Source organism: Podarcis pityusensis (genome assembly GCF_964106645.2).
Source record: "Podarcis pityusensis genome assembly, chromosome: 6".
Taxonomy (NCBI): Eukaryota; Metazoa; Chordata; class Lepidosauria; order Squamata; family Lacertidae; genus Podarcis; species Podarcis pityusensis.
In genome coordinates, this window is record NC_138030.1 from 39,720,367 (window position 1) to 39,747,516 (window position 27,150).

General features: G+C 42.0%; 1 protein-coding gene across 7 annotated transcripts in view; it reads right to left on the reverse strand.

Moving 5' to 3' along the window:
* Positions 1–2,380: 2,380 nt before the first annotated feature.
* SRGAP2 (SLIT-ROBO Rho GTPase activating protein 2) overlaps positions 2,381–27,150 on the reverse strand; it is a 198,845-nt gene continuing 174,075 nt past the window's right edge. For 6 of the 7 annotated variants that reach the window (XM_081009025.1, XM_081009023.1, XM_081009024.1 and 3 more), the window contains 6 exons: positions 25,341–25,565; positions 18,932–19,011; positions 15,470–15,650; positions 14,177–14,323; positions 13,218–13,545; positions 2,381–8,760 (listed from right to left, as the gene is read on the reverse strand). In XM_081009025.1, coding sequence (XP_080865151.1) covers positions 8,380–8,760; positions 13,218–13,545; positions 14,177–14,323; positions 15,470–15,650; positions 18,932–19,011; positions 25,341–25,565 — 1,342 coding nt within the window. In that variant the 3' untranslated portion in view covers positions 2,381–8,379. Of the gene's footprint in view, positions 8,761–12,912; positions 12,980–13,217; positions 13,546–14,176; positions 14,324–15,469; positions 15,651–18,931; positions 19,012–25,340; positions 25,566–27,150 lie in introns of all 7 variants that reach the window. The other variant, XM_081009026.1, reaches the window with a different exon arrangement.

The window sequence follows — 27,150 nt, forward strand, 5'->3', positions numbered from 1 at the left end:
CTGAATACCAAGGGAGCTTTCCCCTGCATATGTAGAAACATACTAACTCACTTGGGAGTAGGGGCACTTTGCACTGACTCATCCATGTTTGCTATTGGACATTATAATTCCAATGAATATGTAAGACGCATTCTCCTTGTAAGAAATGGGCTTTCCTTGCTTAGGAGTAAAGAACAGTGACACACAGGATAGTACAGGAGGGCATGGAGACAGAGTAGTGGGGGTCATTGCGGTTGGGGGACCAGAATAGGAGCGCTAATATGAGTAGGTGGAAGGTAGGTCATCAAATCCTTCCTCCCTGGATGTTCAAATCTTCATTAAATGTTCTCAGATTTCAACCAACAATGTTTAGGGCTTAAATGTTTATGTTTTTAAATATGTTGCAGTCCTTTCTGAAGCAAGCGGTTAACAAGCAATGATGATAATAATAATAATAATAATAATAATAATAATAATATATTCAGTGTGAAATTCAGCTTTCCTTTTTACCCTCTGGCAAAGTCAGCTCCATCTTGGATTCTCAGAACCCACAGGGATGCTTTTTCTGTGTCCTCCCACCTGGGAATAATTTATGATTGACAGCTCCTGCATGGCTGGGTGAACCCATGAATGACCCATCTCCCATAGGACTGGAATGGGTAGGAGCAATCGCACAAGCCTCTCCAAAGAAATTGGCACCCTGCTGGAAAGACCTACATCAACAGGCTCTGCCAAGTAGTTGAATCATGTAAGCATTATCCAAGCCACTGTAGGAGCTTCTCAGAGATAAGCAACTCTCAGTCAGGGAGCCACATGAACCATTTGTTGACACAGGAGATCAAAGAAGCCTGATATGCTAAGCCATCCTTGAAGGATTGCCTTCAGGAGTGGGATTTTGTTAATGCATTTGATTTATTTGATTAATTTTTCTCTTACCCTGTCGGGGCTGTTTTAGGTGGTTCCCCATTCAGTTGCAGGTCATGTCTAGCCCTGCTGAGCTTCAAACACGGAAGCACATCAGTTGTCTTCAGATCAATTTCCCTGTATTTCCCCACTGCCACCCTGCTCCAGAATCTTGCTGATTCCGCCTCCCCAACCCATCTGTTTTTCCTTTATGTGGATCATGCTGACAGTATCTTCCTGCAGGCTTCTGTTAACAAACACCTAGCTGAGTTTCCCCACAAAACAATGCCAGTCATTTTCCTCTTATGGATGGCTGCCTTCCATGCCACATGGGGATTCACCCTCCAGTTCTCAGAATGCTTAAAGCAGGACTGAAGCAGGAAGCAGATTGCAGCTGTGCGAGGCAGAGAAGACATTGGCTTAGCATGGTTGCAAGTCCCATCCCATATGAATGTATTGGCAGTTTATCTGTATGTGAATCATCAGAATGAACTCAGTGGAAATAATAGCAGCAGATTCATAGCCAGTTGTTGGGGCCTCACTGAAGATGCAGTGGTAAAAGAAAGCAAGATGCCCATGGCTTGTATCTTTAGATATTTTTAAACTGCATTGCCAACTCAGAGGAGAGAAGCATATGGACAATTCTTTGGTTAGTTATCTTCCATACAGTTACATCATACAACATGGGGGCTGCTTTTCCCCCTACATCTTTACAGAAGTGGTTGTCAATTTATGATTGACAGCTCCTGCATGGCTGGGTGAACCCATGAATGACCCATCTCCCATAGGACTGGAATGGGTAGGAGCAATCGCACAAGCCTCTCCAAAGAAATTGGCATCCTGCTGGAAAGACCTACATCAACCACTACCTCTTGATCTATGGTCAAGATGTAAATACATTGCGCAAAGGTAAGATCCAAAAATTAGGTCCATGAGTGCCGTGACCAGAGGTCTTGCTTGTAGCTCCAATTAGTAGCCCTTCTGTTTCAGCAAAGCAGAGCTAATCCCTGGGTTGAGATCCCCACTCAGACAGTTACTGTCTCTTGGCCTATCCTATCTGCAGCACAAACTATGAAATTGCCTCCTACAAGGGTAGTGAATGCCATCAACTTGGATGGCTTAAAAAGAGAATTATACACATTCGTGGAGTGCAAAGTGATCAATGGGTATGTTCTACCTTTACTGTTGAAGGCAGGAAGGCTCTGATTGCCAGTCGCTGGGAATCATTGCTGGGGAGAGTGTTGTTGAGCTCAGCTGCTGCTTCCTGGCTTCCCATAGGCATCTGGTTGGACACTATGAGAACATTGGACTGGAGGGGCCATTGGTTTGACCCAGCAGCCCCTCTTATGCTCTCATGTGCCTCACAGGATTGGGGTGAAGATAAAATGGGAAACTGGAAAACCTCATATCCCACCTTGAGCACCTTGGAGGAAAGGTGGGTTGTTAATGTAATAGTAAATAAACAAACATATTTCACACAGAACAGACATTACACAGGTTTGTCTGTAGGCCAGCACTTCCATCATACCCAAACATTTATTTTTCCAAAACTATTGCTAATGACAACAGATATATTTGTTTCCCCTCAGCACGGATTTAACAGTTCCAACACATTTACTCCTCTAATACTGTACAATACTGTACCAAAAAGAAAGAAGAGATGTACCTCCAATATTGTACATAGTAGTATATATACAAAGTACAATTTTACAGTTTGCTTGGGTTTTTTTTCTTTTTCTTTTTACTTTGAAAGGAAAATATATACACCATATATATAGATTGGTGTAGAAGATAAACAAACAAATGGAAAATTGCTTTTAAAACAAGAACATTTCATTCCAAACCCATTAAAACAACAGTTGTTAATTTAAAAACAACAACAACCCATATAATGCACTGAATGGACCCAAACCTGACTTTGCAGGATTAGATTTTAAAACATAAAAATTGAAGACTGTTAGACTGTGCAACTGAACTGTGTTACATACAGTAGAATAAAGACATCACTGCCATTCCTTTTCAAATATATATATGCGTTAGCATTTTGGCTACATGGATTACTGTCTTTTACGTCACCTGTTCATATTTTAAGTATATTGCTCTAGCAATTTGGCACCCACAGAGCCCAATCCAGGAAGCTCTGTTTAGGCAGATTATAGCCTTCAACTTCCAGAGAGAGAGAAATCTTGCTAGTGCCACTATAACTTGAAGCTTTATTTCCATCATATGGACCATCTCACTTGAAAAGAAGAAAACACAGCCTAAAAGATATTGGTTCAAAGGTGATTCTAAGATTGCATTTTTTTTAATAAAAAAAAAAATGGAAATATTTGTATTGGAAGCTCACACATTGTTTATTATTTTATTTTAAAGAAGCATTAACCCAGACCCTTAAATAGACTCCCTCATGCTTGCCAGATCAACTATGATGGAAATTTCTATTACATTTTGCTTCTTTTGCATTTAAGCATTCGAACAGGAAAAGTTGTTGAAACCTTTGAAAAGCAGCTACTGCACGTGCATATTTGGTTGTGCGCTATGCAGCAGAGAGGCAAGATTGACTTTTCCAAAGCACTGTGCGGTCCAAGCTTCATTCATAATTATCTGAGGTGGGAAAACATTTCTAGAAGCTATTCATAAAGCTATAAGCAAGGCAGAAATCTCCCCCGGAATACAAATTTTTAGGACCCATCTTTCCTAGTCATGTCTGAGACAATTTAGCACCACATTTACATCCAAACCATTTGCATGACACACACGTACGTGTTGCTCTTTTGAGAAATTGCATCCTAAAAGACACTCAAGCCAGAGACTTTCCAGGTAAACATGTCTCATATATGACTTTGCAGGCTTATAAGCAAAGAGCAACTTGGTTCTCAGTTTTCTCCCTGTGTCTTAGGTATGTATTTCATTATAGTTTTGTAGCTACCCTACTGAAAGCTTGCTGTATTTTAAAGCACAATATACATTACACCCTAGAAAAGTCAGCGAAAGGAAAGATTAGTCCTGAAAGGTGTTCAGCCCTTTGGACTGTGACCCAGAAAACAGCTAAAATTTGTTATCAAAGAGAAGGGCTACATTCATGAGGCTCTAGTGTTTTCCATGCAACAGGGCCAGATACCAGAATTGGGAGATACCAGCACCTTGGGAGCGAAGTCCAAACCAGTGAAGGATATGATCAGACAAACTCTTTCCCTTTCCTCTTGAAACAATCCAGAAGCAGACCAGATGAAGGCATAGGAGGCAGACATGTTAGAGGAAATGAGAGACCCTGGACTCCTTAGCAAACTCCGAAGGGAGAATGATACTGGGGGGGTTCAACTGTGGAGGGTCTCTCTTCTCCCTGGTATGCTCCCCCTGTTTCAGATCATTAATAGGGGGAGCAATTTGGAGAAGATGGGCAACTAATGTCACCTGCAGCCCAAAATCAGGGTCAGAAAGACAGTTGAGATGCAATTGTGCTGGTCTTAAATAACAGTGCTCTGTTCAAGTGAAAAGTTACAGAGAGTTACAGATACGGACGTTATGCACTGTTATGCAGAGACATAAATCTTTGGAGGACTGAACCTTGTGGGCAGCAATGGCGGCTTCAGGGAAATTCTGACTTTCGCCCAGCCAGGGGGCCCAACCTTCGTGGAGGCTCATCAAAAGAAAGCAAAATGCCATTGGCCATGGCTGTAGGAAGAGCAAAAGCCCCTGCTTTGTTTCACATCTGGCATTTCTACTTTCTATTGGGGGTGGGGCAGGAAGTTACCTGAACAGAATATTATTCAAACAATTGTATACTAGTAAGAGAATGAGGGTTTGGGGGATTCCTGCCCCCCTCAATAAGTATGTAAAGGATAGATTTGTTCATGATCACAGTGTTATTTAATATCCAGTGCTTCACCATTCAGTCAGTAGAGATATAAGGGAAACGCGATGTTTTAGCATTTGGGTGTGTGTGTGTGTGTGTGTGTGTGAAGGTGTGATATTTCAGTGTATTAGCATGTGTATCTGAGCCTAGAGGTTGAAAGGGGCATTTAGATAACCACCATTTGAAAGAAAGTGAGATGGTTAACAGTAAGCGAAACACATTATTCTATGGTCAGCTGGAAGAAATAAGAATTTAGTTGCCAAGTTACAGGTACAGAAACTCCAGATTGTCAGCTAAAATGCTTTTATTCCCCTCTATAATGTCTATGTATTACCTCCATCTATTTGTTAAATGCTGGTCTTGCATAAGACCCTAAATTACATCGACTTTTGGCTTTGTATCTCACGCTGGTAGGTGAAGCTGCATTTTATGGGCATATCTAAACCACAGATGAACAGAACAATCCTCTGCAGGGTCATTTGGCAATAAGTCCCACTGTATTCAGTGAAGATTCCCGGGAAACTGAATGGGACTACAGCATTAAAATCAGGTTTTGGTGGTGTTGGGTTTTTTTGTTTTTTAAAAAGTAATGCCCTCTTTCCAGTGAACCTGAGTATCTGTATGTCGTGTATGGGCATGTTTGTAATGTAGATATGCCCTAAATCAGAATTTGCCAACCTGGTACCCTCCAGATGTTTTGGTCTGCAACTCCATGGGCTGGCTGGGGCAGATGGGAGTTGTAGTTCAAAGCATTTGGAGGACACCGGGTTGGCAAAGGCTGCCCTAACCACAGTAATTCATGTACCAGAGATATGTGGGAAGCGCCCTTTCCATTAGTGCAAGGGCATGAAAATCTATGCAAGAGAAACTGATCCAAATTGCCTAACTTAGAGATTTTAAACTAAGCAATTTAAGTAATTTTTAAATAAAAAAATAATAATGAACATTCCTTGGAGCTTGCCTGTGGAAAGTTGTTTTCACATATACATGTTCAATATAGATCGTGGTGCATGTTTTAAAATTCCGGTTGGATAGCATATGATATGGTGTACATCCTTTGACATTTCTACTTCCTTTTTAGTAGGTCCTCCCTAGTGCTGAGTTCAGCCAAAAAAGAAAAAAAAAAGCAAGTTATATACAGAAAGGTCATAAAAATATCAAGCCATTAATCATTATTTTTTTGCCAGTTTGCACCCATATACCAAAACACTTTGAAGACTTGAAATCTCATTTTGTTCCAATGTGCCTTGGGTGGCCGGCATGCCCTTCACTGGTACAAGGCATGGTATAAAACCTAGACAAAATAAGGCATTGCTAGCATGTGCTCAATAGCTTTCCTATGAATAAATTCTGCCTCCATCCCTGCACCCCACCTTGGGTAGCGACATAACACTAGGCCTGCTAATGCCTTGTGCTAAAGGGAGCCCCGTGTGCCTTCAATGACAGTAGTTAAAGTGTGCTGCAGGAAAGGGAAAGGTTGCACCTAACTAAACTGTCGTGTTGCTGCTATAGGCACAGAAGCCCTGCTCTGGCCAAGAAGCTGGCAACCCTAACATGAACTTACAAAACTAAAAAAAGCAGTAGTTTTGCCTGAGTGAAACACTATTCTCTTAAAAAAAAGCAGCAGAAGAAGCAGCAATAATAAAGAATTAAGATTCCTGGATTAGAAGTCTGTCCCATCCTGAGAATGAATGATCAGGTTGCAGCGCTCAGGTCTTTCACTCGAGCTGGCCAAGGTCCAAGATGCAGAGGTAATGTGCACACACATACCAGGGAGTGAGGTGGGTGGGTGATGTCTGTGTATTTAAAAGGCAACAGCTAGTAAAATGTTAAGGAACAGAACTGCCCCTCCATTAAAAAAATGCAAAAAACATTTTACATGGTTTTGTTTCTACCACCATTTGTGAGATTGTCAAGTCTTTCTAGACATAATTTTAAAAAAACAACACAATTTCCCCCTAACTTGTAGGGAGCTTAAAAGAAAATGTCTGACTAACAACCTTAGATTAATCTGAAGACTACTGCAATTTTGTTTACATAAGATTAAGTATTTTGCTTCTATTAAAATATCAAATACCAACGATTTCATTCATAAAACCACAAGAAAACAGACTGCAGTTCAGACCTAGCGAATGAAAGAAAACACATTTCAGTTCCTTATCTTTGACCCTCAGCTGAGGATCAAAGAAGGGTGATGGAATCCATATTAATTCATTGTTCCTTTGGTTGGTGGTGATAGAGGCAGCAGAGAAATTCCCAGTTGCTTATGAAGTCTGCATTTCTTCTTTTTTAAAATGGTTACCCTCTTGAAAAATATATTCCCATTCAATGCAAACATGAGTCCATACAGTCTGTTGGAATTCAGAACAATTGCAGTCCATCACTGTAAATGCCAGATGTAAAGATGATTCATTTTACTGTCTGTACTTATAGACATGGTGACCTGGCACAGAAATATGCTGAATACTGGACTATGTCCACGTCCCACAACAGCTTTTAATTTATTTGCCCTATGCTGCCATATCAGAAGCTCACAGGAGTCTGAGCCACAAGCTGAGGAGGGGGTGGGATGTGGGGCAGAGAAGAGAGAGGCAGAGACAAGCAGGGTCAAGCTGCTAACTAGGATTACCAGATCTTGAGTCTATGATTGTTCAGAACTGTAGTGGTTGGCCTGAAACTATCTCATTTTGCAAAGACGATTAAAGATGTACACACTTGGAAATGCCAGAAGAGAGACAGAGAAAGACTGATCAGTAGTAGCTGGTTTTCAAAATTTAACCTACGTTTTCAGTTTTGTCTCCTGGGTGCCCATGAAAGTGCAGAGAGGCTGTCTGAAAATCTCATTTCAAAAGCATTCGCGCTGCTTTTAGATCTGGAAGCACCAAGCAAAGATATAAGTAGGGGATGTTTAACCATGCAAGCTCTAATGCTCTTTATTTCCCCTGCAATATCAGTTTAACTTTAAATGAACACATGCATATGTGCATGTAATATGCCTCATTTAAACCAAGGCTAAGCTTGTGCACTTTTCATGATTTCTTTTTTAAACACAGGACAGAAAACGTATGTCTGAGAACATGTACCCCTGAAAAAAAATGATGCAGGCTGTAATGGAAACTGACCTGACCTTGTGTGGCACCATTATGCACTGTAATAGTCCACAAAAATACGCCCCAGGCATACCCAGCCATCTAAACCAGTGAGATCAAAAACATCCATGGGTGAACAATATTGTATTGTATCCCTGTAGTGGTTGAAGCACAGAAGTCTTTTCTGCTAACCTCTAAAAGATGACCCTGACAGTTTTCCTTAGTGACCAGACACTCAAACAAGGCATTGACTGTTTACCACTTAGTTCTGTCTTTTCCTCACTGATTTCACAGCAACCTGATACAAGACTTTCTATGTCTCGGGCTACACAGAGCTGTGATGTCCTAGCATCACAGGTGATGGGAGGTGCAAAATGAGACTTAATTAGTTGGGGCTTTCCTGTCGGGAGAATCCCTGGCGATGGTAACTTCCAAACTAATCTTCAGCAGAAGTTCAATACTAATTAAATAGAAATTTCTAACATCTCCTTAACAGGGTCCCATCATCTGAAACAAAAAAAAAATTGCTATATTCACAGTAGGCTTTCAAGTTCAGACAGTACAGGACTTGTCAGTAGACTGTTGAGATGCTGAGGCAACCACAGGGCTTGTGGTGTTTGTTTTGGGGAAAACTGCAGGCTTTGGCCTGGTTGCTGGAGGTTTGACCGGGGCGGCCATTTTGACGGACTTTGCTGGCCTGAAGGCGCAGGGAATGTCGCTTGCCGTGCTGGCACTCCGCTGGAAAGCTGGTTCAGAGTCTTTGAGGATCTGAGTATGCAATGGACTGGAAGGCTCCGAGGTGGGGGCCACAACAGGGGAGGTTTTCAACGGCTCCAGGGTGTCCAGGACAACATCTGGCGTGTGCTTCACGCTGCTTTGCCTTTCCAGCTCCCGCAGCTCGTTCAGAGCAGAGTTCATAGTAGCTTCAATATCCTGCAAAAGAGAGACGTTGGAAGCAATTAAAGGAGCTAGAAAACAGCTCGACTAATTCTCTGTGGTGTCTCAAAAATATTAAGCAAAAGCAGACAGTGGCAGATGCTGCTCCTGTCGTAAGAGGAATGATATGGCATGGAAAATCTCTTCCTAGTGGCATGACCAGTCCCACTATCACCCTTCCCTGCAAGGTAATATGGACAGGGTGGGAAACTATGTGGCCAGAGGACCAGCCTGTTGCTAACTGTATGAGGCCAGGCATCCAACCAACTAAAAAATTATTGTATTTAGAGTTGAAGACTTTAGCTAGATTATACATGTTTTCATAAAGCTGCATGGGTGGACTGGAACTATATCCTCCTTCCTTTCCGATCATCAATTGCCTTCTCTTTCAAACCTTAAGAACTAGAGCTCAGCAAACCAAGAGGCCTCTATTATCTTATTCTGAGCTTGGTGCCTTTTATCATTGGTAGGGATGTTGGCTTTATGTGTGGTACTCAAGACAAATTGCTGCGGAATTTCAGTCCAGAGTGCATTCCAGGTAATAACACTTTTCTTTAAACCTTTTCCCTGGTCGGATGGCTGGTAGGAAATGACTGAAACATTGGTAGATAATAGCTTGGAAAGCAAGGAGATGGATAAGAGGAACAAGAATGATGCCTGAGAAAACAGACTCCTCAAAAAGAGTAGAAACCCATTTTGCTGCTAACTATGTGGCAAATGAGCAATATGCAACTCTAAATCTGGAACGTGACACATATCAGCATTTCCTCACTGAAGCCACTTGCTATTCTAAAGTGTTTTTAAAAGATATATGAAAAATGTTGCTTATATGACACTTCATTCTTGCTTCACATGAAAGATGCAGGAAATAATGCAAAGGTCACAATTAGGAACAAGCATCAAGCCTTTTTTTTTTTTTTTAAGATCTTGGCTGGATCATGACCTAAGTTTGCTTAGAAGTTCAGCTGTAGATGTGGTCTTGACTGGTGCAATATGATTCTTGGAGAGCTCAAATGATTTAGCGTTTCCATGACTCACATCTTGGCTACAACATTTTCGTTTCCTCATAGGCATTTTAAGGCACACAGGGAGGTAAATCAGTCAAGGAGGAGGACGAACCAAAGACGGTAACCAGATTCCTCCCATCACAGTCTGAAAAGATCTTAAAGCAAAACACAGATTTCAGAGATACTGGTGTCAAATGCAAGAGGTGTAGCTCACACTGTTTGAAATGACACCTGAGAGTACATGAAAGGGGAGCTCTAATTTAATGCAGCCCATTTTTCTTTTATTGAGTGTATTTCCCTATGGAAACAATAAATTACATAAGGGCAAAAAGAGGAGGGTGGATAAAAGCAGAATTTAACTGAAAGGCAAGAGAGGCTGCTGTATGTCATTCAAAGCATTGCAAAAAGATATAACCCACATGCAGCCTTCTCATATAAACAAAAGGAGGAAATGCACCATAAGGGGAAAGGACAGCTTTTCAGAAGAGGACTACAATATGTATTATAGACAAGGCAGAAACTGTAGAAGCTAGATCCTGTTCCCAGGGCTGGTTAGTATAGCCAAGATCCAGCCCTAATGGTGACCTCTATTTACAATCCAATCTGTGGTGTCCAAGAATCTGAAATGCCTTATGAAAAGTTCAGCATCAACTCCAGCATGAATCATATGCTATTGAAACAGGTGAGATGAGAATGCATGATGGGCACAGGATTGCAGCCCAAATGGTAAATGACTTGGTGGTTGGTTCTGCTCATATTGAGTGCCTTACAACAAATAACTGGACAGGAAAAGAAATCTGTCTCATGCCCCACACCCCAACAGGTGGCATGGAACTACAGATAAAGACAATGTGTGCCTGCTTATTTCCAAGACCAGATTTCTGGATGCTATTGATAATGTACTTCAAGGAATTATCTATTAGTATTCGAAGGGACTTTATTCTCTGATGTCTTAATACAGTTTCTTTCGCTCCCTTTAGAATTAAGTGGTTATATAGTTCCCCACCCTTTTAAGTAAGTGGTGTGTGTGTGTGTGTGTGTCTATGTCTATATCTATATCTATATCTATATCTTTATACACTTGCCCTAAGGCAGAATAAACAATGAAATAAAAGTAATTGCACACGACCAGGAGGTATAAAAGCCAAACATTCAAACAACAGCAGCATCTGATAGCCTAGTGAGTTCCTTCACCCCGTTTCAGCCTAACTTCTCTTCTTGGAATGCCTAACTTCGTAATATGAGATTGAAGTGCATGTGAGCTTTTGACAGATTCATCACATAGTGAAAAGCAGAAGACCTGGCCAAGCATGTAAGTGCAGTACACCTACAGTTGGAGAGGAAACCAAGAACCAAAACCTTCTCTGAGCACATAGCATAGCACTGACAGACTTAGATGGATTGCCATTTCTGAAGACTGGCAGAATACTTCAAGTCTCGAGCAGATTTAAACAAATGATTTCTAATATATTCTGCAACTGCAGACACATGATGAGATGATTTTTTTTGTAGTGAACCAGTTTTGCACTGAAGAGAAACTCCCGCTCAGTTTTTAGAAGGTGAAAACACATTATGTGGCTATGGAGTAGTTAATTGAGAAAAAAAAAATATGCAAGGCTTCCTTAGTGGTCAAAAGGAACACATTTTTGTGGGCTTGTGTTCCACTCTGGACCAATGTCACACTATCAAGCTTCTGTGAAAACAGTGCTCATTTCAAAAATTAGAGAAGAAGGGGAATCACATGATGGCTTTACGCTAACATGGTCTAAAAGTCTCAGCGCCCACATCCAGCCACAGCTGTGTACACACCGGTGAAACCATCCCCTATCCCTGCCAACAGAAACAACGAGATCTGCTTTGTTTGAAGGTAGCTCCTTATCACTGACTGAAACTGAGAAGCAAGAGAAAAGCTACTACGAAAATTCCATGGAAACAGGATAGATTGTTGTGTTCTTTTCATGATCCCTTAACCTCTAAGTGCAATTAAACAAACTCACAGATCTGGGGTGTGGGTTCAAAACAGAGGCACAAAAAACTCAGTTTTTCAAAAATCCTGGGCTTTGAGATTCTAACACAGATTGCTGAAAGCATAGAATATTAACACTGCATATAGCTCTGTTTTCACGAAAGCCTTTGCCAACATTTATCCCAAATGATTTAGGGGAAACAGAGTTAGATGATGAAGATGATGACAATAAGTGGAAAGAGCATACAGTGAAGAAATAAAATGTGATTTTTAATTCAGATAAAAAACAGGACTGGGAAGAGTGGTTATGATGGTGTTATGGCCCTCATTCCCTGACTGTTAGTTTCAGCAAGGTCCAACATTATCAACTGTAGAAACAGAACAGTAGGAAAAAGGATATAATGTGTTAAAGCAGGTATGTTTCCATGCACTTTTCACCAAGGTGTATCCCTTGGGTGGCAAGAGATTTGAGTGTATTATACAAGATGATAAAACTCAGTGGAATAGGTATACACCATATAAAAATGCAGGAGTTCTAGACAGTCTGTGGTCCCTTTCACATTTGTATCTCAAAGTCCTGGGTGAGCAGAAAAAGACAAAGTTAAATGGCTTCCTGCTTACCTTAGAGGACTTCTGTTTCTCAAAGCACAGGAATCTAGCCAGATCCCTCTGTTCTACATTGCCTATGAAAACTGCTCATGTTTTCTAAAACCATAATCATGGATGTTGTAGTCCAAAACATCTGGAGGACACCAGATTGGGGAAGACTGTCTAAAACTAACAGGAAACATACTCTGCCATTAGTATTTTGCTATGGGTTAAACTAAAAGCACTAAATTCCCATGGCTTTATCCATTTCTACGTTTTAGCAATTTCCTCATGGACATGTGAAGAGCAGAAACAATCTGTCTTCTCTCAAAGTTTAAGTGAGTCACATGTGATCAAAATTTGGTCATGTAGCCAAGGTTCTCAATCAAATGCATCTTAACTGGGATGCTTTGATGCAGGTAATTTCTAACCCTTATGAATCTTTGGAAATTGGTCTCAAGTTGATTAAACATAGGCGCTGTTCCATGCTTTTTTGATTGACTAGGCATGCAGCAATCACAAACCGAGCTGATGTTTTAGAACTGAACAGAAATTTAAATGTTCGAATTTTAAAAATTCAGAGGTTACCTCAGAATTCAAAACTTGACTTGTTTTGATCACCTCTAAGGGGACGCTTCCTGATCTGAAGCAAATACTGAAGCAAAATATAAAATATTGATATCAAATAACATTTGTTGCTAAATATACAACATTCACAGAACAGCTGGAACATATTTGAGTATTAGATGAATGTTTTAGTGAATAGTCAACATCAAAATTCACAAAGGAGATTTTTTTTTAACAGAATGGGTAACATGGGGTGAAGATATTGGTTTACCACTGTATGCAAGTTAAGCCCCATCTTACCTCAACCTGTCCTAGCTTCTTATTACCTGTGCAATGACTTCAGGGTCCATGGGCCGGTGGTTATTAAAGCTCTTTGACCTTCCAGTGGTCACATTTTTCCGGATGTGGGGGCTATCTATCCTGTTCTTCAGAGAGGCATGCCGGCTGAGCGAATTGAGGCTCCCATGGCCACTGATGGAAGATGCATCTGGTACCTCTTTCGGGAGACTTTGGCTCATAATGGGTTGTGAGGAGGGACGTGAACTGGCCACAGCTCCTGGTGGGACTGGTTCTCCCAGGGAGCTGGGCAGCCCGTGGCTGTCACTTTGACGGAAAGCTCTTCGTATGCTGCCAGACTCTGGTCTCTTTCTTTGCCTGTCACCATAAAAGAAGCGGGGGTGGGGTGGGGGTGGGTGGGGATTAAGTGTTATAGAAGTTGCATTTCAACACAGGAATCCCAGAAAGGCAATGAAAGGATACTGAAATCTCAAAATAAACATTCTGAACTAAATCACCTTTTCCAGTCTGCTTATAATAAAAAGCCACCATGAAGGTTAGCGCGTCAGAACAGAAACAGGAAGGACCCATGTTCTACTCTCCACATAGCCGCAAACCTCACTGGGTGATTTGAGGCCAGCCAGCTTCCCTCAGCCCACTTTATAGGGTTATTACAGGAGGAAAGCAGGGCAAGAATCAGGCACACTGCTTTGGGTTACTTGAAGGGAGGGTGGGCTAGAAATGTAAAATATAAATGATTGATTGAAACAAACGGTTTCAACATTATTGGCAGCCAAATGGGAAGTGTTTCAGTACTGCGAAATGTTGGCCTACTGACCTGGATGTCAGAGCTGCAACTAGTAGTATAACCCCGGTGTGACAAAACATTACATAAAACAATACAAATAAGCTAAACTAGTTCAACAGCTCAAAACTAAACAAAAGGAAAAAAACAATGCTCAAAACATACATTAAAGAGTAGTAATACAAAACTGATATTAACTCTTACTTATTGATATTTGCAAGATAAATGTCTGCAACATGGCTCCCACTTGGGCAGTTGGAACCAGCTCTGGCAGTCACCTTTTCTTCCGGTGGCTCTGAATTTACTTCTATTTCAGATTTTGGGCTTGATCTTTCTGATACTCCATCCTCACTAGAGAAGAAAAGAGCCACAACCACAAAACCTATGTTACACCCTCAAGATAAGCCACAGTATAAGTCGTAATAGCCGGAACAATTTTATCATCAGTTTTTTTTTAATGCTCTCAGATTACAACATCTCATTTTAATGCTTTAATTAAAGGCTGGGTGGTGTACTTGGATCCTGAGAGCAGCCATAATGCAGCTTGTAAAACTAAGATGCTCTTTTTTGGGGGGGCGTGTTGTTGACTATGTTCATATGATCACATGAAGCAGCTGAGCATGTGTATAGGGCAGCAGTGAGGGATCTGGAAACCAACTATGAGGAATAGTTGGAAGACCTGAGCATGCCTAGCCTCAAAAAGGTTAAGGGAGCGGGGGCAGACTTTGGTAATATGGTAATATGAGTGAAGACAAAATCCCCCCAATCCCTTTTGGTACAGTTGTTTTTTTATAAACTTTTTGACTTTTAATATTATGTTGCGCCCCCTTGGCTTAGCGCCCTGTGCGTGGGAACCACCCACACTACCCTAAATCTGGCGCTGAAAGGAGGCATGATAGGCACCTTGTATTATCTGAAGGGCTGCTATGCAGCAGATGAAGCTGACCTATTCTCTGTTGCTCCAGAGGGCAGGATTAGAATGCATGGGTGGAAATGATAAGGAAGCAGATTTCGGCAACACTTCCTAATAGCAAGAGTGATGGGAAGTGGTGTGCCCTCCATCCTTGGAGGTATTTAAGCAGAGGCTGGATGCTAATCTGCCAGGAATGTTATGTTTGCAAGATCCTGTATTAAAGCATGGGGGTTAGACTAGATCAAAGCTTTGCAAACTTTTGATGTCAGTGACACACTTTTTAGACACGCAAAATTTCATGACACAGTAATTCCGTTTGACTAGCAAACCGGGAGTTAAACTAACCCTTTTCCAGTCCCGGGAGCAGCACGGGGAGTGTTCACACTACGCACTGCTACTGACACACTAACATGTTGCGACAAACAGTTTGGAAAGCTCTGGGCTAGATCCTTCCCAACTCTTTGTTCCTAATACTTTAAGGCGCAAATAGATATTTCAAGACATCCTCTTCCTCAGAAGCAATATTAAATCTGAACCCTGTTTATCCAAGTATCATGCCCCAATGGTCTTAAGAGGTAACATACGTGTCCTGGACAACGATGTATTGATGGGGGATCAGGCCATCAATTCCGTTGTGACGGCCCTCCCACCAGTCGTCAGAGGCCCGGTGATAAAGCAGGAGGGAAGCCCCCTTTTTAAAAGAGAGCTCACGTGCTGTTCGGCCGCTGTAGTCAAATTTGGCTATTGCTTCAATAGGTTCACATTCTGCAGGAAAAAGAAACAACATTTCAATGAATTTGCATATCAGTGTTTAAACCATTCACCTTAAAAAGTAAAATAAAAGTGAGGAATTCAAATATCTATATATGTTGTCAGCTGAGATACTGGAGGTCAAATGCACCTGGCAAATGAGGCCAGGCCATTTAGAAGCACGTTATACACCCTCCAAAGCTTTAGAGGTCTACTGCTACCAGTGAAATGTTCACAGATGCTTACCTCTACGGTGAACTCAACATAACTGTCCTGGCAGCTAAGGACAGGTGGGCTAGTCTACAGGATTTCCAGACACACAGTATTTTCTGTACTATGCAAAGTATTGCTCAGCTGGGAGTAGTCAGTTCAGAAAATGGTAGAGCCTGTTGAGACCTTAATGGCTTCTTAGGATCTGGATCATGCTGGGCCTGAAAGTTGCAGTAGAACAACTTGCCAACTGCATGAGGGGAAGTTAAATGAGGCACAAGGGGTTCACAATCCACATGAAGCTAAGGTATGTACAGGCCCTTGGTCTGGCTTGTCGTTAGGGTGGCATGAGATTGTGATGCTTTAGTTGAGATTCCTGTTTTGCAGAGGGTTGGACTAGATGGCCCTTGGGGTCCCTTCCAACTCTACAATTCTATGGTTCTATGCTTATTGACAAGGTAAAGGCTCTAAGGGTTTCTTCACCTAGGTGTGCACGTAAGAGTACACACACACACACACACACACACACACACACACACACCCTCTTCAGTGGATACCTAAATATATGCAGTCTAAATAAACTTTGTGAAGAAGATGCTTGGAAACTGTACTGTAATAGGTACATCAGGGACCCAAGAATGCCTGCAGCTCCCTGTAGAGTATACGGTTAGTGGCAAAAACAGGTTTGTTTCTGCACAGTGGAATGGCCTGCTGGACCTACTGCTCCATAGGGTGGAAATTATTCCAAATTATTACGTTCCCAAGCAATGAATCCCAATAGGGATCATGAGGAGAGTCTCCCTGCACTGAGGTTGCCCCGCCCCCTTTGTAATCCAGTCCATGGCTCTCGTCTACACTCTAATTCTTTGGGAGGAATTCAACATCATGCTAAGTGGGTTGTTCCATTTGCACAAGCATTTTGGCTTCCCGGGTGAAGCGATCCCACCTCTCCTAAACTTCCTGAGCCAATTTCAGGGGAAATAGCGGGTACCCAGGGGGCAGGGAGGAAGCCCTGTTGCATATGCAGAAGTCCGTGTGGAAGGCATCTGCTGACAGGACTCATTAGTTGAATCCCACCCACTGTATTCCAGCTCTGCCTCTCTTTTGTGACTGGTTATCCCACTTATTTCTACCTTACCACCTATGATGACCTCTACAATTGACCTCTCAGTCTTGAGCCTTGCTCTTTCCTCCCTTCCTAGTCTTGGCAAATTTTGCTTGGCTCAGATGAACACACTCATTCAAAAACACATTTTTATTATTACTGAATTCACTCTCCATTTGGATAGCCTTTCTCCTTGGCTGATTTTCATTATGCAATAAGTCACTACCTAAAAGCCCAACAGCACGATTCAGGCAGCAACTTAAGTTATGCCTCAGAAAAGTTGCATGTTTGAAGAGGAAGCCCTTCTTTGGGCAAAGACAATTGTGATCTGGGTAGGCTCTCTCAGGAAGTACAGGGAGAACATGGCTGAGACAAAGAGACTTCAGCACCGCTGCCTGATCCGTCAGCCTTTGGAGCCCCTCGAACCAAGAAACTGAGCTTAACCCCCTAGGCTGCAAAGTACAGAGACTGGCTGAAGGCCAAGCAAGCACATCTGTAAGACTGAAAATCCAGTAATGGATTTTCCAGAAAGAAAAAGAGTTATCTGAACTATGCATTGCAAAGTAGTTTGTAGACAGAGAGCTCGAGTAATCAGCTCACACTAGTTAACAAGGTTTTACCTGGGTAACAAATCACTGTTGTTTTTAGCTGGGTTGGAGGTTTTTTCAATGAATACTCCTTGAATTGTGTGCTTCCCTGTTTTCCTCTCGCTTGTTTAGTTTCTGGCACCAACTAACACATTTCTTTTTTAAAAAAAAAAAAGGGCCTCCATTGTGCATTTTATTACCAGCTAGGGAATTGTATATTTCAAATAGCAATTGTTTATTATACCAAAATCAGCAGGCCACTTAACTTCCAATATTCCCTTTTGGAATTTAGCCTTTAGCCTGGCAAAGGATAATGACCTCTAATGCCCAGCAGGCCTGCACTACAGCTGGGGGATAAAGATCAAAAATAGCTACTGGTCTTCCTCTTTGAACCTGTTGTTGTTGTTGTTTTGTTGTTTTGTTGTTTAGTCGTGTCCGACTCTTCATGACCCCATGGACCAGAGCACGCCAGGCACTCCTGTCTTCCACTGGCTCCCGCAGTTTGGTCAAACTCATGTTATCAGCTTTGAGAACACTGTCCAACCATCTCATCCTCTGTCGTCCCCTTCTCCTTGTGCCCTCAATCTTTCCCAACATCAGGGTATTTTCCAGGGAGTCTTCTCTTCCCATGAGGTGGCCAAAGTATTGGAGCCTCAGCTTCAGGATCTGTCCAAAAATAGCTAGTGATCCTCCTCTCAACTTTGAACCTAGGCGTGGCCTATTAGTCTTTGTCCATTAATTATCATTCAATGGACCAGGAAAGGCTCCAACATTATTGCAATTCACACTTGACATAGCAAGAGACAATGGAATTGGGGGAGAAAACCATCTAATCCAATTCTCAGTCTTAAGGCACGACTGTTAAACCTATTAACATAAACTTCATGATTACCTGATGATTACAGCTGGGATGGCTTACAGATTATAGCTAAGATGCTTTAACACACAGTTAAGATGGTTTAATACCATAGGCAGGAAAACAGGAGCAAAAAAGAGCCCCATGCCAGAGGCCAACATAGCCTAATTACTAAAACTGTGCACTTGGATTTCCAGATAGTTCAAGTAAGTAAGTCATAGAGATGTTAACAAGAGAAATTCAGAGACCACAGCTCTTCTCCTGTAGTACGTCTCCATCTTGCTACCTTGACAACAGCTCACTGAAATCTTTGCGATCAGTCAAGTATTAAAACTGGCATACCAGATTTGTGGCTCTAGCTAAGAAACATGAGGAAATATCTTAAACCCACCTTGCCTTGTTGGTAAATTCTGTTTTGTCCAATAAGCCTATATACACAGGGATGACACCCACATGCCAAAACGGCTTTCCCATCTCATGCCAAGCTTGAAAGTAAATGGTCAGCCAGCTTTGAAACAGCTGTCAAACAACTGCTTACCATCATCGCTGGTATGGTGTTCAGTGACCATATCCTGAGCTGCATCTTCTGTGGAGGCTGTCTCTCCATGGGGGCTTTCACTGCAAGAAGAAAGACAGAGAGGGCTACGTTGACGGGGCATGTTTTCCCGTTTTTTTCAAAAAAGAAAAGAACTGGCTGGTAAAAGGTATGTGGCACCAGGGGTATCCCAGTGACACTTGAACTTCTGGGTGGAAGAGCAATGTTTGATGGAGACATGCAAAGCATGTAGTTTGGAGAGTAGCAACCTTTTGAGGCTTGAGTAGCAATCGTAACTTCTCTCCTTAAGCTTAATTCTGCAGGGGGTGGGGGACAAAATCTCCTACATCACATGGACTTGTCATAGATGGGGCTTTTGGAATAGGTCAGAAGATGGGAGGCACATGTCCTGGTCCAACATCCCGAAGAATATGTGGTGGTCCATCTACTCCAGCACAGGTCAATATGTGAAGTTGTCTTATGCTGAATCTGACTCTTGGTCCACCTAGCCCAATATAGTTTACTCGGATTTGCAGCAGCTTTCCAGGGTCTCCTTTTAACTGAATATGCCAGTGATTAAACTTGGAATCGTCGCGTGTACTGTACTATGGAGCTATGGGCCCTCCTAACAGTTTAGCTGGTGCCATGAAATGCTTGAAAAACATGGGGCATGAGGTGTCTTGTGTGAGAGCTGGGAACAAAGGCTTGAAGGTCTATCAGTGGGTGACACATGAGGTGAGGTTCACATTGCTAAGCTCTGAATGGGGCCTGTCTAAGATGCCAACTGTTTGCAAGTTTTGTGACATGGTAGAAAAAGTTCTTAATTAAATAACTAGAGTACCCCTTGCCTGTCTCACAATGGCTTCTCTACAAACAATTCAAAGTGCTAGCTTTGACTTCCAAACTCCTACACTGCTTGGGATCGCCATACCTAAAGGAATGCTCCTTACCATATGTACCTACCCAGGCCCTGAGGTCATCGATGGAGTCCCTTCTTCAAGTTCCCTCTCAAAATGAAATTTAGATGGTAATTCCAAGGGAGATTGCCTTTTCACAGTAGTGGCCTCCCCTTCGTGGAATGCTCTTGCTAGAAAGACTTATCTAAAGTTTTGTCTTCTTTATAAGATCTTATTAATTAATTAATTTTGTATGTGGCCTTCCGTCTGTAGATCCCAGGTCAATTCACAATGGTTTGACATCAGGGAAAGACTTTTTTGTGTTCACTGGGGCTTTATTATTTATTGTTATCACTTTATTATAGTATTTGTCGAATGGTGGCATTATGTTCAGATTTTAGCTTTTGTAGTTGGGCTGTATTTTGTGGCTTTGTGTCTATCTTGGATTGTGTAACTGGATTTAAACCAATGTGGGTCAGTTTTACTGATTTATGTCTTTATTGAATGGTCCCCCCCCCCCAATTTTACTGTGTATGCCAGCTAGATAGTATTTTTATCAGGCAGTTCATAAACTGAACTGAACTGAACCAGCAAAATAAACACGTTTTGTTCCATATGCTCTGCGTCAAGCCCAAGGCTCAGGATAGACAAGTAAATATTTTAGTTATGTTGGTTCAAATTTCAATCCCCCAACGCAAAAGGACATCAGTCACCCTGTAGCAGTAGATTTCTTGCATCATTATGAGTCTGGACTAGAAGATCTTTGAATTCCCTGTCAACTCTGTGGGCGGGATTCACCTAAACAGCCCCAGAAGTCAAAGCCTACTCAAGGACTTTTGTTCATGCAACAGCGCTTCCCCATACTTTGTGATCCAAAATTGCCTTTGGGAACATGGTCAAGAGAGGGCAAGCTGCAATGCTTGCAGAAACAGAACAATAAATTCCACATGATGATTCTGTCTGGAAAAACTAGTTGCTTTCTCCTGTTTAGTTTCTCCCTCCTGCACAATTTTTCTTTCCTTTTTAAAAATTTCATCAAGCTGCCCCCAACATTAAGCCTCAGAAGCTCTTCCAAATACAGATGGCACTTGGCACAAGTTGTGAATTTATATCAGACCACTAAAATAATAGATGCTGTGTATTTTTTATCTAGCCTGCCATAGGTGCTGTGCACTCAATGCAGACACATCCAGAGATAGGGCATAACAGAGCCTTGTTCCCCTGAATGAGAAGACCAGGATATAATAGGAACTAGACAGCTTCTGTACACTTCCATAACCGGACCTAGCTTTCCACCAAATCCCTTGGTCAAGGCAGTGAGATAAGGGGAGTGGGTGCATGTGTAGAGACTAGGGAGGAAGCCACAGCGGTGGCTGGTGCCAGTTGGGAGTGGTGGGGTAGAAAGTAGGGAGGCAAATAGCAGGTGGAGGCAGAGGCAATGTCAGGCAGAGATGGCAAGTTCTAGTTTTGTCCTCCTCCCTGCTTAGTTCTACAAAGGCAAACTGAGTAAGGAGGAAGAAACCATTGACCATTGACCTGGGGGAGGTGGATTTGGCTGAACACAGACTGAAGTTGGCGGGGCAGTGCCCCATTTACCCTAATGGATCAGCCTCCACTGGCCTCCCATTCTCTCCCCCCCCCCTCAGTAAGTAGATGTCTGATATGCTAAGTACCCATACAGTACACCTGGAAGGAAAGATAGGATTTGTTATGCCACCCTACCCTTCATTTTGGGGTAGATCTGGAAATGTAAGAAGCTGTTGTGGATGCCACAAAATAATCAATTCACAGAATTTAAACTGGTGATGCTCAGAACCCGCCCCCAAACAGGGGCCTCCCCCCCAATAAAGTAGACAAAAAAGCAAGCAACCGCCCCTCCCAGCCCCCCAAAAGGTACACTTTGAACTGAACAACCACTCACACACAAAAATCCATTAAAAATAACTGCGAGAGAAAGGGGACCTTAGTGGGCACACAATTCTTCTGTGCGTAAGCATGACACCTGCAGCAGACTATATTTAGCCTTGTAGCTTACTAGATCAGAAGTGGGAAATGGATAAGACAATTCAGACATTTACAGATACTTCAGTATTAATCAAAAGGCACGATTTTGCCCTATTATGATTGTACCAATATCAACTGGGTGGCTGGGGAAACCCAGCCAGATGGGTGGGGTATAAATAATAATAAAAATAAAATAAAATAAAAATTACTTGTTTGTGTACAGTTGTAGACTGATTTTTGGTCTCTCTAAAATCCTCAAATTTCTTCACAGTGGATTGCTTTGTATCATCTTTTTTAGGAATTAACTGACCGCCATTTTTAATAAAAGTGTGTGTATGCATATGCATGTTGAACAAAATGGAACATCTCATTACAGTTAATCTATATGAAACCCCAGCTTCTGAGTTGCATCCAGAATCTGCATCTTAGGAGATGACAGGCAGTCCTCAAAGCATGGTAAGTAAGACATTTAAAGGCAATGGCAAACATTTCAGATTTTGAGATAATGAAGCTTATTATAAAAATGTACTGATGTACAGTGCAAAGATATGAACCCATGGCATTCCTGCCCCCACCCACAAGCTCAATTCTCATTCAGAATTAATTTCCTTGGTTGAAAGAGATACTGTTTTTCTAACTCTTATGTGGCCATTTATGTACTGTACTGCAATGAGGCAGAACACTAGAAGAATTTAAGACAAGAAATACTGTTACAATGTGTTGAGAGAACTAGCTTAGCCGCTAGGGGATCCCTATGCCATGTATGGTAGAAACCTCTGAGGTTCAGAGCCCTCCACACACTATGACTTAATTCTATGATACTTATGAAGCAAAGGTCATATTTCTCCTAGCTTAATTACTCTGCACATAAGATGATGAACTGAACTCCTTTGCCTTCAAGGGAAGAAATGTCTGGTGAACTCACATGACCTAGTCCTTTTTCTAGAAACACAATGATTCCTATCACCTTGTGTTGGATAAATGGTCTTGTGGTGTGTGCAGGCCAATTTGTTTCCCAATGTTTCACAAAATCAAAACTTCTCACTACAGTTTGTCCCCAAAATGTTGAACCATGCACAAGGGTTGTGGTGCACATGGACATCCGAAGTGAATGGAAAGTAAGTTCATGGTAGAAAATTAAATGGGCACTCAAAGTCCATTTAAGACAAATAGATTTGAGACAAATAGATGTAGTAACAAAGAAAGAAAGAAAGAAAACCCCAGAACACCTGCAATGTATAAGGTACTCTTCACATTCATACTGAAAAGGGTGAGGAACATCTGCCCAGCAAGCAAAGACACATGTTCAATGAAAATTGAGCAAGATACATGTCACACAATGGAAATAGAATGTATGAACAATTGCTTTATCTGAGATACTAAGAGGGTACATGTCCTGAATAAGGCATTTTTCTAAAACACTCAAATAAACATTCTGATGATTGGCGCCCACTGATGATGCATTAGTCTTCTGTTAAGGGGGGAGGAGGGTGGGAATGGGGAAAAACCAATTTTTCTATTGATGTCATGCTTATATTTTTGAAAACTACTACAAATCTTTTAAAAAGAAAAAGAAAAAAGAAAAGTGGGCAAGATAGTAAGGTCACTATTTTTTTTAGTTCAGCAGGCTACACATCTGAGGTCCTCTTCGGGCAATACTTTGCTCTGCCACCATTTTTCACACACACACAAACACACAGAGAGAGAGAGCACAGAAAGATTAGAAGGAAACCTCAGGCTTGTATACTCTGTCCCTTACTCTCTTTACCACAAGATGAAAACACTCAAATTGAGAGCTCCCTGCATTATTTGAATCTGTTATCTTCTCTGATCCAGAAAGTTTAAAACTCTCCTTAAAATATTGTTCATTGCCCCACGTCCCACCTTGTACTGTTTATGGGTTTGTGGGTTTGGGACAGCAATCATATTGTGACAAGGTGGGGGAGAGAGGGAGAGAGGATGCAATGAGACATAGCCACTGCAAATTGCTTCAGGACGGAAATGTGAAAATCTTACGTGAAAGGCATAAACCTGGCCTAATCCATGGAGAATAATGGAACCAGATGACTTCTGAAGCAGCCTTTCATACGGAGTTTGTTTGCAAGCCATACAAAGTGCATAACGTTAGGTATATTATACTGTTATCATATTATATTTCCATCATTATTTATTTTATATAACAATTTTTATTTTCATAAAAATAAAATAGAAATATTGATACAGATAATATCTGTCCAGAAAGAAGGTTACAACCATAAAATTCATGATACAACATTTAGGATTTCTTGGCAAATTCTTTCAATCCAGTACAAGAAGGATCTTCAACTGTCCATGACTGTAGGTTGTATAATTTCTCAAAGTCTTTTAACACAAGTAATTTTTTTTATCATCACCAAGGTCTGCTGGGCACTTCAGAGCCCATTGTCCAAAGTCGGCAAATATGATTTCTTCAAACAATTTTTGATGCTCTTTTAAACACCAGCTGCTGAAATACCAATAAACTAGTTTCTATACCCCTTTCCCAGCTGCAAATACCACTGTGTGGTATCTTGAAAACTCTAACTAAAGGCACTAATGGAGGCACTTATTTTCATATAGTATTGTGGCCATTTTGCGACCAAGATTAAACAGCAAAAGGGGCTTAACTAAACAAAATAAAACTAAGATCAGTAGCAAACGAAAGCAAAGAAAGGCTCCACTTTTTGGAAGTATGAATACAGTACGAGAATGTGCTGTGTGGCCTTGCAGTCTGGGGTTCAGTGTCTGCACTGTGCATAGTAGCTGAGAGGAAAGGGGTTGTTCTGATGAAGATGCAACCAAGCGGGTTATTTTCACATTCTTCTTTTCAGGTAAAATAGTGGGGCAAGCTGCTCCACCACTACAACTCCCCACCTCCTCGCCCCCCGCCCCCCATCTCATGACAGAAGCTGCTCTGGCTGAATTGTTTGCAGATGTCGGTTTCAGACTAAATGCGCAGCCAGGCCCCCTGTGCACTGGGCAGGAGAGAAAGGAAGGCTTAAAGTTTCCCCCACTTGTTGCTGCTGCCCTGAAATTAACCCATGCTGCAGCTTTCTAAGTTCAGCTGCTACTGACCTTGTCTCTGAAATAAAGTCGCTCAAGACATGTGGAAAAATGAGAAGAATGTCAGCGATGAATTCAGGCTATGTGTCTGCTCTGCAGCTTTCGCCAGCAGATTACGGTAATTACCATAACACCCTTATGGACAGTTCCATGGGCATTATCCTTTGGTATAATGAAGTGCAGTTATGCAACATGCTTTCTGAATCTTCGAGGCCTGCAGGTTTAGGGTTGGGAAAATCTGTTGCGCTCAGGACTGTGAACCTCACCAATCTTGCCTCTGCTCAGTATGTGACTCACAATCGGGATAAATTCTGGGGCCAGCATTTGAAACGGGGAAATGATAGCATTGTCGAAATATGCAATTTACTAGTCAGACTACAATCTAGCGCTATATACCCCCTTCACTTGTTACCCATTATCTCCTACCGTACCAGTAATCCTCAGTGCTTCCACCCCTGGTGTATATAGGGCCCTCCAGCTCTCTTGGTCCTGGGAAGACATTCTCGTGTTGTATGATTATAGTTTTGATGAGCTCATTGACATGGGCTTGGCAGGAGACCTGATCGTGGCCTTCAGGCACTGACATCAGCGTGGGCCCGAAGCAGATGGCTAAATTGTAGGGGTCCATCATGTTGTCTTCACTGAACTGAGATAAACTGCAGAAGACAGGGAAGGAATGAGAGGAAGAGGGTGAATTAGGAGCAATGATACCTACAGTACAGAGCGAATTGCTAAAATGAAGGGAGGTTAGCTCTGCTTGCTCAGATTTTAAAACTTGATCTCACGTGACAAGAATGTCTTGAGGCTACTTAGGAAAAAATGACCACCACCCTCAACAGTAATGGTATTTGCCAAAGGAACGGCGAGTTTTTCTGGCTGTACCGCCTTGGATCAAATTCAGTTTTGTTTGCATAGATGGTGCTTCTCTGATCATTTGCACTGAATGCATATTTAGAGCACTTCCCTGCTGACTAGCGCATTGATTTCTTTATTAAGCAGCCAGCCTCTTTTCCATTTTCTGAACATCCCTTCAATTAACACGTAGGGCATTTGTTAAAAGCGTGTGTGCATGTGTTGGGAAGAGTCATCGTCATCTAGCTCCCTTTTAAGGAGGCTTATTCTCTGTGCCGATTGAATGCTGTTGCCAGGGATTTATTTCTTGGCATGTCATTCAGTGCACCCTGCCTGGATAGCAGCTGCAGAAGCAACACCTCCTATCCAGCCAAGAAACAGATGAAAGTGTGACTGAGCCACGGTGCCGCATGGTTCACAGCACAAGGCTGCAAAGAACCTGGCAACCAGCACACCCCTCTGGCTTTTTCCATTTGCACCCTTCCTCACAGCCAACATTTATCTCTCTTTCAGCTGCCCAAGAACTGCTGAGAATGCTAAAATGCCATGCCAACATTCAAAATGGAATGTCAGTCATGGGTATTTTGAGCATCTGTCAGTGTAACGCAGTGAAAATGTTTGAAGTTAAACAAGGCTCAAAGGGACAACTTTGCTTTGAAAGGGGGGGGGGATCTCACGAACCCCACCTTACTGTGGCTGCCTGGGGTATTATGTTTGCCACTGCCAAGAGCATGCGATTCAAGTGCTGCTGTTTAACCCCTGTAACCCTCCAAAAGGCAAAAGAAAAGGCCCCTCTGCCCCACACTTGCATCATTTAAACAGTTTATATGCTGCTTAGCTACAAGAGTCGTTTGCAAATAATGCAACACGGAAAATAAAAACCAGTTAAAATTAAACTTCAATTTAAATGGCTGCTGGAACAACAAAATAGGCAGGGCCTCCCTAACCTCATCTGCAAGGGAGTTCCATGAAACTGGCCCTACAATACTAAACAATATACCGTAGCTTCTGGTGGATATGAGCTGGGCATCTGAGCCATGACTCCACAATGATCAGGCACGGACAAAAGAGATTAGGCAATTCTTGAGGTACCCTGGGCTCCGATTGTTAAAGGCCTTGTAAATTAATAAAAGAACTTTGGCCTGGTAGAGTATGGGCAACCAATGCAGACTTCTGAGCACTGAAATTATGTGCTTGTGATAGTTTGTCCCCATTGACAATTTAGCTGCAGCATTCTTCACCAGCTAGAGCCTCTGGACTAGGCCCAAGAGTAACCTCACGTAGAGCACATAACAATAATCAAGTCTTCCCAATGCACTGATCACTGTAGCCAGACTATCCTTGTCCAATGAAAGCTGTATGCAGTTCTCTTTCCACCAAGGTCCATCA